At 52.5% G+C, this 9,084-nt stretch overlaps 3 protein-coding genes across 7 annotated transcripts; 2 read left to right on the top strand and 1 right to left on the bottom strand.

The window, feature by feature from the left end:
• Window positions 1–1,262: 1,262 nt before the first annotated feature.
• Window positions 1,263–4,404, top strand: TERG_00276 (TATA-box-binding protein). Of its 5 annotated transcripts, none has more exons than XM_047749061.1 (6): window positions 1,263–1,659; window positions 1,793–1,870; window positions 2,051–2,453; window positions 2,635–2,722; window positions 2,828–3,242; window positions 3,301–4,404. In XM_047749061.1, exons 3-6 carry the CDS (start codon window positions 2,200–2,202, stop codon window positions 3,315–3,317), a joined length of 774 nt encoding a protein of 257 aa, XP_047605040.1. In that variant the 5' UTR covers window positions 1,263–1,659; window positions 1,793–1,870; window positions 2,051–2,199; the 3' UTR covers window positions 3,318–4,404. The 5 variants fall into 5 exon arrangements, with proteins under 5 accessions (XP_047605040.1, XP_047605039.1, XP_003238287.2 ...); XM_047749060.1 differs by having other exon boundaries at window positions 1,781–1,870; XM_003238239.2 differs by having other exon boundaries at window positions 1,781–1,870; window positions 2,828–4,404.
• Window positions 4,405–4,773: 369 nt separating this feature from the next.
• TERG_00275 (uncharacterized protein) lies at window positions 4,774–6,573 on the bottom strand (the record flags this gene model as incomplete). The annotated part of the gene is made up of 3 exons (XM_003238238.2): window positions 4,774–5,367; window positions 5,465–6,443; window positions 6,519–6,573. 3 exons carry the CDS (start codon window positions 6,571–6,573, stop codon window positions 4,998–5,000), a joined length of 1,404 nt encoding a protein of 467 aa, XP_003238286.1. The 3' UTR covers window positions 4,774–4,997.
• A 256-nt stretch (window positions 6,574–6,829) lies between these two features.
• Window positions 6,830–8,441, top strand: TERG_00274 (uncharacterized protein). The gene is made up of 2 exons (XM_003238237.2): window positions 6,830–7,077; window positions 7,140–8,441. The coding sequence occupies exons 1-2, from the start codon at window positions 7,007–7,009 to the stop codon at window positions 8,032–8,034; spliced, it is 966 nt and encodes a 321-aa protein (XP_003238285.1). The 5' UTR covers window positions 6,830–7,006; the 3' UTR covers window positions 8,035–8,441.
• The last annotated feature ends 643 nt before the right edge of the window (window positions 8,442–9,084 follow it).

Genomic DNA, 9,084 nt, shown 5'->3' with positions numbered 1-9,084 from the left:
GAAAGACCTCTGCTGCTGGCCTGGGAACCTCGCCAATCCTGTCTTCTGTGCTGCAATGCATCTCTGCACCGCCCTCCTCCTCACCGGCGCACTCGTCGAGTATTGTGAGAGCCCAGCAGCAGCAGCAGCAGCTCTATTCGGGGTAGCCCTCCTCCATGCGGGGGCGGCGCAGCAAGCTTCCCTGCGCGCAAAGGCGAACGGCAGCGCCGCAGACCTGGAGGCCATTACCGTGCTCGCTCGTCAGAGACTCGTCTCCTTTGTCCTGATCCAGTATCCAACAACAAGACAAAAAGCTATCCCAGGCCGGCGTTGTTTCGTCAAACTGCGTGGCCTAAAAACAAGCGGTCGTCGGCGCGATGCTCCGTCTTTGAAGGCGTAGGAGGTAATCTTCCGAAAAGAGAAGAAAAGAAGCTGCTGGGCGGAACCTTCGGCAGGGAAGTTAAGCCGAGGCAAGCCGACGCAGCCAGCCAGTCAGCGGTCAGGTGATGGTCATCGCTTAACTTGCCTCGTCTGGAAGAGGCGATCCCGTGACCAGCGCTTCATCCTCGGCTCAAGTTTCACTTGTCTCTTATATAAGCAGCCCCCTTCCCTTCCCCTTCAAGACATCCTTTTTCCCTTTTTTCTTTTTTGCTTCTACTTCCACGTAATTTGGCTTTTCTTTCTTCTGGCTCGCGCAGCAAAAGTCAACCACGCTCCGTACGTACTGCAGAGAAAGTATGGATGATGGAGTAAGTACCTGCTTGGCCCCAGTCACGGTCACAGCGCAGCGCGTCTCCGTTCGCTTTACGCGTCCACGGTCTCACAAAGCGAGCCTGTCCTCGGGCAACCACATAGCCTGGTTGTGAACCCAGCTAGTCTCTTCAACTGCTGCCTGCGAGAGTGTATATACCAATACCCATCATTGGCCAGTCACTCGCCCACTGCTGCGCTCTTTCACTGCGATCGGCTGCTGCCACCGCGCCCGCTACGACGACGGAGGACTCCGCAGGTCCAACGCCCACTGGCTGTCACTGCTTCTTGACCAGCTGTCCTCTTCTTTGTCACTGCCAGGCAGCTCGTCTTTTCACTCATAGCAGTGAAGGTACAGACGCTGGAAGAAGCAACGAGCAACAGCAAAAAAAAAAAGGGGTGGCAAGGCAGGCGAAGCACGTCGCCAAGACGCAGGCTATCGGCAGTGATTGGCCAGACGCTAGTCTCCTTTAGGCAAGAGCCCCACCCATGACGCCTTCAAAAGCAATTTTTAAGGGGCGTGCGTGGCGCTAAGCGGGGGGAGTGCGTGGGCCGAGGCGCTGGCGGAGGGCGGCAGGCAAGAAGTATAAAAGGGACAGCCTCTTCCTCTTTTTCTGCCCGCTTTTTCGCTCTGCTGCTCGCGACACTTTCTTGCTCGAACCCCGAAACGGACTGAGAGACTCAGCGACGGAAGAAGAAGAAGAAAAAGCCCCCACCACCTCACGCCCACCAACCAGAAGCCTCATCTCCTTCTTGGCACTGCCTGCTTATCTCAGCGACTCGCCTCGCTCTCTCTCTCTCTCTCTCTCTCCGCCGCTACTCTCTTTTTCCGCGTCCTGCGCTGCGGCTCCGACCTGCCCACCGCTCCTTTTACTACACTCTCTTACTAATATACTAGATCTTCCCGTACAACTCTTGCGTATCCAAAAGGTAGTTAGTTTATTTGATGTTCATGTTTGATGCTCCATCTTCGCTCTCTTCGCCTCTGTTTTATCGTGACTTGGTCTTCTCTTCTCCGTCATCTCACCATGGCATCGCTGACTTGCGCCAGTTCGGGTGGTAGTTCTTCATATCATCATCGTCTTCTGGGGGAGGCATTCATTTGTTCATCTCCCATCACCCTTCAGTCTTTCATTTTACGGTAGGCCCATTTTACCACACACTCAAAAGCCCTCTCAAGAGCCCTCTCATTCCTCCCTCACTCACCAGCAACAAACACCTCGCTGTCCGGCTCTGTTGGCGCCTTGTTGTTCCTGTTGTTGCTGTTGCTGTTGATGTTGCTGCCTTCACAGAGGGGTCTGATGCTGACTAATATTTGCAGTTGCCTAGGTTGAATAGATCAACTTGGTCACCTGACTGTCATTGTTGCTTACCAAAACAAAAACATCAAAACAACTTCAAGCCATACCCAAAGCAGACAGTGTCGAGGCATCTCGATATAACTTTGTAACGTCAACGGAGATCGCAATCATGGATTCCTTGACGACCCACCCTGCAACTGCGCAGCAGGCCAAGGCGTTCACCTCGCCCGCCTCGCTCTCGTTCCCAGGTGGTGCTGGCGAACTGACTCCTCCGTCTTCCTCTGAGAAAGAGGCCAACGGTGCCCAACAGCCTCATCAGCCTCAGCATGTTAACGGCAGCGGTCCTGGCGGTGGCACGCCTGCGACCCCCGTTGCGACCCCCGGAGCTGGGCCCGGCGTGAGTGGCATTGTACCAACGTTGCAGTGAGTAAACTTTTCTCCCATCTTCTTTTTCTCATGTGCATTATGATCTTCTGCTCTTTGGAACATGCCTGCAGGGGGTGGTCGTGGTGTGTATACAATAAGTCTACACCCACCGTCTCCCCTTGTGGTTTTTGCCCTTCTGGCCCACCAGAATGCTGAAGCAAGAATTATCATTCTGAAGAAACATCGTTGCTACCGTCAACCTTGATTGCCGACTGGATCTCAAGACCATCGCCCTCCACGCCAGAAACGCGGAGTACAATCCAAAGGTTGGTGCTGGCGAAGTCGCTTGTTTACTTTTTTCACACACACAAGTAAAATATAAATTATTTGTGGTTTGAGAATGAAGCACAAGGGTTTGCTGACGGAAACAGCGTTTTGCCGCCGTGATCATGCGCATTCGAGAACCCAAGACTACCGCCCTGATCTTCGCATCCGGCAAGATGGTCGTTACCGGCGCAAAGTCGGAGGACGACTCGAAGCTCGCATCTCGGAAATACGCTCGTATTATCCAGAAACTCGGGTTCAATGCCAAGTTCACGGACTTTAAGATCCAGAACATCGTCGGGTCATGCGACATCAAGTTCCCGATCCGTCTGGAAGGCTTGGCCAGCCGACATCACAACTTCAGCTCTTATGAACCAGAGCTGTTCCCGGGCTTGATCTATCGTATGATGAAGCCGAAGATCGTACTGCTCATCTTCGTCAGCGGTAAGATCGTGCTCACTGGCGCCAAGGTTAGGGAAGAGATATATCAAGCTTTCGAGATGATATATCCCGTCTTGACTGGTATGTTTTACTACCATTCATTGCCTCTTGTATCTTCGTACCTAACATATTCCAATAGATTTCAGAAAAGTCTGAGTCACGTTGATGACGCCCCAATCAAGTGGCTGCCCTTGTATTAACAGTTTCATACCTTGTTCATCTCCAAAAAAAAAAAAAAAGCAAAGGTCATGGTTACGGTGCATGCAGTGGAAACAGAATGATGATGCCATCTATCCCATCCATCCACCTCGAAAGGCACAACTTGTGACTCCTTGTCATTTTTTTCCCTTTCCCTTTTTCCCTCTCTTACTACTCATTGCATTTACACGGCGTTTTAGCGACCTGACGCTCGGTTTGTTTATTTGCGGATATCCCCCTCACAAAAGAGAACGCAACTCAAATCACCTTTTTAATGCCTCCTAATGGGCAACGACTAACAGCAAAAATGACTTAAACCGGACATCAACACACCTTTTTACCTCTCTGACTTTTATTCTAGAGATGAAGGTCCCTTTTATTTTCTCCTTTACACAATTTTTCTCAACTTTTTTTTTTCTCCTAACGGTTTCTACCAGATGGGTGCATTAAGGTGCCGGTGCCGGTCAATGTCTCTTTTTTTATTTTCCCTCTCCCTTTCTCTCACGCAAACACCAATTATCCCCTTCGTGGGGTCGTTTTATCTATGTTGACCAACTACGCTCTCGTCTCCCCCCTATATTTATCAATCCGAGGGGTTTCGCAACACAACACCATAACTTAAGTGATTGCATGCGGAACAGTTAAACCTTTTACTCCATCAACTGCATTTCACCAGTACGAAAGCAGAAAAACAAAAAAATACTACAAGGACAGGAAGAAAATAAACTGATCAAAGTGGCTGTTCCAAAGAATAACCACCCCGGTCCTCGTATTCAGAATTCTACAAGCGTTCAACCTGCCTTTTTTACCTTTACCTGCTTGCCTGCTGTGCATTCGTGTGTCTTTTAAAACTTGCTTTGCGGCCCTTTTCCTCTTGAGCACAAAAGTTTACGGGTGGTAGGGGCAAGGGGAGACGGGGAGACGGAGACGGATCAGGACCAGGGGTGTAAAGGTGTCAACCCTGGGGGAAGCGAGCAAATGGGAGCAGGAAACGAAACAAAAGGAATCGAGCGCTAGGAGGAGTAAGTTCCTTTTCTTTTTCTCTTTTTTTTTTTTTCTCTCTTTCTGTTTCTTGTTTCTCTGCCTTTTTTTTTTTTTTTTTTTTTCTTTTCCTGAGGCTCAAGCAGCTTCTTTTGCTATCATCTTAGATTGTCTCGAGAGATGCCGTGGCATGCATGGGGCGGTTTTCTTCCTCTCTTAAGTACGTACTTACAAATAGCTAAACCACTCAGACTCAAGCAAGGTATTTGACAGTCATGCTATCTAATTCTATCGACTTTGATTGTAAATTTGTAATATCACATGAAAAGCAATAAGAGATATATTAATGTTTTGACGCATGTTTCGTTTCATGGTCGAGACAAGACCTGAGCTGAACTTCGCAGGAGTGGGTGACCGGGCGGGCGGGGAAAGAGATAGGTAGCTCCGACAACTCAGCTGAAGCTGTAAAGTAAAAGGAATGTAGAATAAGTAAATATTAGTTAAGTCAGTTAGTTGGAGGAAATAAAGTCGTTGGGATGAATTAACGGTTCCTGCAGATCGTTCGTATCACGCAGCAAGGAAGCACAAGACACAGCGAAGTCGGACAGCAGTCCCAATCTGGAGCCAGCCTGCATGCAGATAACAAGCTTATGCAGGCTACAACTTGCTTATCACCTTCGCGTCACCACTATTATCGTTGGTACTGTTGCTGGGGCAGTTGCTGGGGCAGTTGCTGGGGCTGGTGTTGGTGCTCTTCTCCAGTTCATCGACCAACAGCATGCCCCTGGCGCCGGACCGGCTGCCGTCTTCAGTCCACACCACCCCGAGACCACCGGCAGGAGTGGTCACCGGATTGTCCGTCCAAGCCCACAGGCGAGCAAGGTCGGAGTCTAGGATGCCCTGCATGGCGTCCACGATCTTGTCGCCGAGGACAGGGAGGAATTTGTATCCATGGCCGCTGCCCCCTGTTGCGATGAAAAGGGACTTAATTTCCGGGTGGTAGGAGATGATAAAGTCTCCCTTGGGCCTGAACGACGTTAGAACTATTTTGACTGGGAATGATACAGCGAGGCAGGAGGAAGTTAAGTAACTTAGGTAAAGTGGGAGAGAGAGAGAGTGCGTACGTGTCTGTGTACCAGCATACGCGCGTCTTGGAGAAGGGCCTATCAGCCAGGGCAGGCAGCATCTCCCTTAACGCGGCGCGGGCAGCTAGTTGGCCCTCGAGAGGAACGGATGTCCCATGCAGAGGCAGGCTTACTTCTACGGGAGCAGAAGAGGCAGTGGGGTGGTTGATTCGCACTGGATTGCGATACCCGTAGCCATGCCGTCCGATCTTCAGCTCGTTGTTGCGCGGGGGGATGATGAACATGCCCGTGGACAGGTTGAGGACGGTGGGCATGTCGTTGAGCTGGCGCTGCTCCTCGTCTGTGAGAGGGAGGTAGGCGAGGGGGTGTCCGGTGGCTTCTGCCCTGCCGCGCAGATCGACTAGCTTCCCGGTCCATGCACCGGTAGCTAGCACTACCAGATCTGCAGATATTCGGTTGCCATCTGATAGTTCAACGCCGGTTACTTGGTTTTGGTTGTTGTTGCTGTGGTCGATGATCAGGCGTTCGGCCTGGCCTGAGAGAAAGGTGACTCTGCCGGTCTCGTCGAGCAGGTGTTTTGCATGCCGGATAGCCGACTCGGCGTCACTCCAGGCGGAGTCCCAGTTGACGTAGCCTCCGCTAACGTGAGCGGCGACTCCGTAGCCAGGCACGACGCGACGGACGTCTGAGGCGGTGGGCAGCAGCTCGACGGCGTCTGGGCTCAGGCATTTGATGTTTTCGTAGCTCTTGCGCACGTAGGTATGGTCGCCCGAAGACGAAGACGACGCGACCAAGACGAGGCCGTTGCGGTTGTATCTGCCATCGTGGCCCCAGGGAGTAGAGCGCCACTGGGTGAGGGCCTGCTGGGCGAGGCGGGCGTATGCTGGGTTTGCGTAGTCTGCGCGGAGGATGCGCGAGGAGTCGACGGAGGAGCCGTGGGGGTTGGGGATGGCCGGAGCAGCCTCGAGCAGGGTGATAGAGCCCTTGTGACGGCGGCTGAGGGCGAGAGCCGTTGATACTGCAGTAATATCGTCAGTACTTGATGCTGATCAGGGGGGAGGGAGGTGTGAAGCGAGATAGACGATGGACGCACAGCCAAAGACGCCGCCGCCGACGATGAGGATGTGGTTCGGCAGGTCTGGAGACATGTTAACAGCAGTAGTCAGTAAAGCAGGCAGCGCTGACCTTGGACTGTCTTCAGTCTATCTTCTTCTCTTTGGTGTCTTTTGGGATGTCTTGTCTGGCGTGATCTTGTAAAGTGGCCGTCAAAGCCTTCACTGCGAAGTCGGCGGCAGGCGAGATGCCGAGAGTGGAGATGGCGGCCATGGTGAGTGACGGTAGCGCCGACTGGCCAGGAGCGGTGGGACTAGCAGCTGTCCAGCAGTCTATCCGAGAGAAGAGAAGAGAAGAGAAGTTGAAGTAGAGAAGTTGAAGTAGAGAAGTTGATGTTGAAGTTGATGTTGATGTTGATGATGGAGATAGCAAGGATGGCTTATCGATAACTAACGGCAAATTCTGCTCTTCCTCGACCCCCCCAAGGCTTCCACTTCCAGCTTCTGCTTCTGTTCTGCATCGCCAAAGATGCGCCCGTCGAGAGTGCTGCTGCAGGCTCGCCGGCCTCTCTCGCTGCCCAAGAACCCTCCTCTGCGCCGGTACGTCTACTTCTGCTTCTACTACTCCTACGAATGGACTGGCCATGACTGACAGGACGCAGAATAAAGCAAGAGACAGTCACCAAAACCACCGAGAATGCCGCTCCCAAGGGCCAACCTCGCGTCCGCCCCGTGGTGATGACCGTCACTGCGGCGGGAATGTTCGCCCTGTCCGCCTACGGGAGCTATCTGTACACTACCTACCGCCAGGCGCGGGCCTTCAGCAGCAAGCTGGCCGTCGACACCGACGTATCTGACCGCTACCGCACGACGGCCGGCCAGTACGACGGCGACGTCGACCTGGCCGAGCGCACGATGCGAATGGGCAAGAGACGCCGTGACCTTATCCAGCGCGCCCGCGGCCACGTCCTGGAGGTCAGCGTGGGCACCGGGCGCAATCTACCATACTACCTGCTGGGCGAGCGACGAGGGGTGGACAAGGACGGCAAGGCAGCGGTGCTGGGCTGCCGCAGCGTGACCTTTATCGACCTGTGGCCCGAGATGGTGGACATTGCGAGATGGAAGTACGAGGCGATGGGGAGCAATAGGGAAAAGGGCAAGGCAGCAGCGGTCTTTCTGGCGCAGGATGCGATGGGCGAGGTCGAGTCTCCCGAGGGGACCAAGTTCGACACGGTGGTGCAGACGATGGGCCTGTGTTCGCACCCTGAGCCAGTCAAACTGCTGCAACACCTGGGAGAATTGCTGGTGACCAGCGACGACGGGAGGATCCTGCTGCTGGAGCATGGACGGGGCCACTATGGCTGGCTCAACGGACTGCTGGACGGGCTGGCCGCTGCCCACGCCGACCGCCACGGCTGCTGGTGGAACCGGGACATTGGCGAGATCGTGAGGCAGAGCGGGCTGGAGGTGGTTGAGGCGAGACGGTACCATCTGGGGACGACCTGGGAGTACGTCTTGAAGAAGAAGAAGAAGAAGCAGCAGCAGCAGAGAAGCTGAGCAGTCTAATGCAGGAGTAGCAGTCTCAAGTCTCCAGCTAAGGCTAGTGACCTGTCTATCTGACCTCTCCAGCAGGAAGCCAAAGTAAGTCTGTCCGTCTCGCCACCGGCCAGGAACTGCACTGATGAAGATATAAAAGTGATATATGGAGTGCAGGAGCCCAGGAGCCCAGGAGCCCCTGAGCTGCCCGTCTCTCCAGCGACCAAGCGAGCTCCAGTCAGTCCCAGTCTTACATACGAAGTACTTGCACTACAGTCCTGTCTGACTATCAGCCTGCCTCTGACTGGCCTATAGTGATACATGCTAAGGCTGGGACCGCTGCAGGGATTTACTCGACTGCTCTTAGTATCTGCAGAAGAAGAAACTTACAGCGAGACTAGTCGTTGGACGGGAGACCATTACAAATAGTAGAAGAAGAAGTAGAATAATAGAATAATAGAATGATAGAATAATAGAATGATAGAAGAGAGTAAGTAATATTCAGGGGCTCAGGGGCTGCTCTTTTTCTGCTTCAACTTCAACTATCAAATCGTCTTCTTCTTCCACTCAACAGCGTCTTCTCTTCTTCTCTTCTTCTCTTCTTCTCTTCTCTTCTGCCTCTTTTCCCCTTCAAGCTTAGTCTCAAGTAAAAAAAAAAAAAAAAGAAATAAAAAAAAAGCAAGAAAAAAGCAAGAAAAAACCTTCGACTTTCTCTCTTTTTTCTTTTTTTTTCTTTTTCTTCCTTTTTTTCTTCCTTCTTTCTTGCTCTCCTTCTTGGTCTCTCCGTCTTTTCTTCTTCTTCCTCTCTCTCTTTCTTCTGCTTCTTCTGCTTCCTCCTTTTCTTCTTCTATCTCCTTCTTTTATTACGGATCTTCTTTTCTTCTTCGCTTCTTCTCTTCTTCTTCTCTCTCGTCATGGGCTACAACACTCGCCGCAAGTCGCTCTCGCTGCCGTCGCTGGGCATCCACATCCCTTGCTCTGGTCGCCGCGCATCCAACAACACTACAACTACTTCTACTACGAGCAGCAGCAGCAGCAACAGCAGTAATACGACCGGGATAAAGACGGCCA

This window comes from Trichophyton rubrum (genome assembly GCF_000151425.1).
Source record: "Trichophyton rubrum CBS 118892 genomic scaffold supercont2.1, whole genome shotgun sequence".
Taxonomy (NCBI): Eukaryota; Fungi; Ascomycota; class Eurotiomycetes; order Onygenales; family Arthrodermataceae; genus Trichophyton; species Trichophyton rubrum.
This window is presented reverse-complemented; position numbering and strand designations above follow the sequence as displayed.

Bases quoted from the DNA above. Each gene is read 5' to 3' on its own strand.
- TERG_00274 (XM_003238237.2), top strand. From the start codon at position 7,007: ATGCGCCCGTCGAGAGTGCTGCTGCAGGCTCGCCGGCCTCTCTCGCTG. The intron at 7,078-7,139 runs GTACGTCTACTT...GACAGGACGCAG, and splicing joins AAGAACCCTCCTCTGCGCCG to AATAAAGCAAGAGACAGTCA.
- TERG_00276 (XM_003238239.2), top strand. From the start codon at position 2,200: ATGGATTCCTTGACGACCCACCCTGCAACTGCGCAGCAGGCCAAGGCG. The intron at 2,454-2,634 runs GTGAGTAAACTT...ATCATTCTGAAG, and splicing joins GGCATTGTACCAACGTTGCA to AAACATCGTTGCTACCGTCA. The intron at 2,723-2,827 runs GTTGGTGCTGGC...TGACGGAAACAG, and splicing joins ACGCGGAGTACAATCCAAAG to CGTTTTGCCGCCGTGATCAT.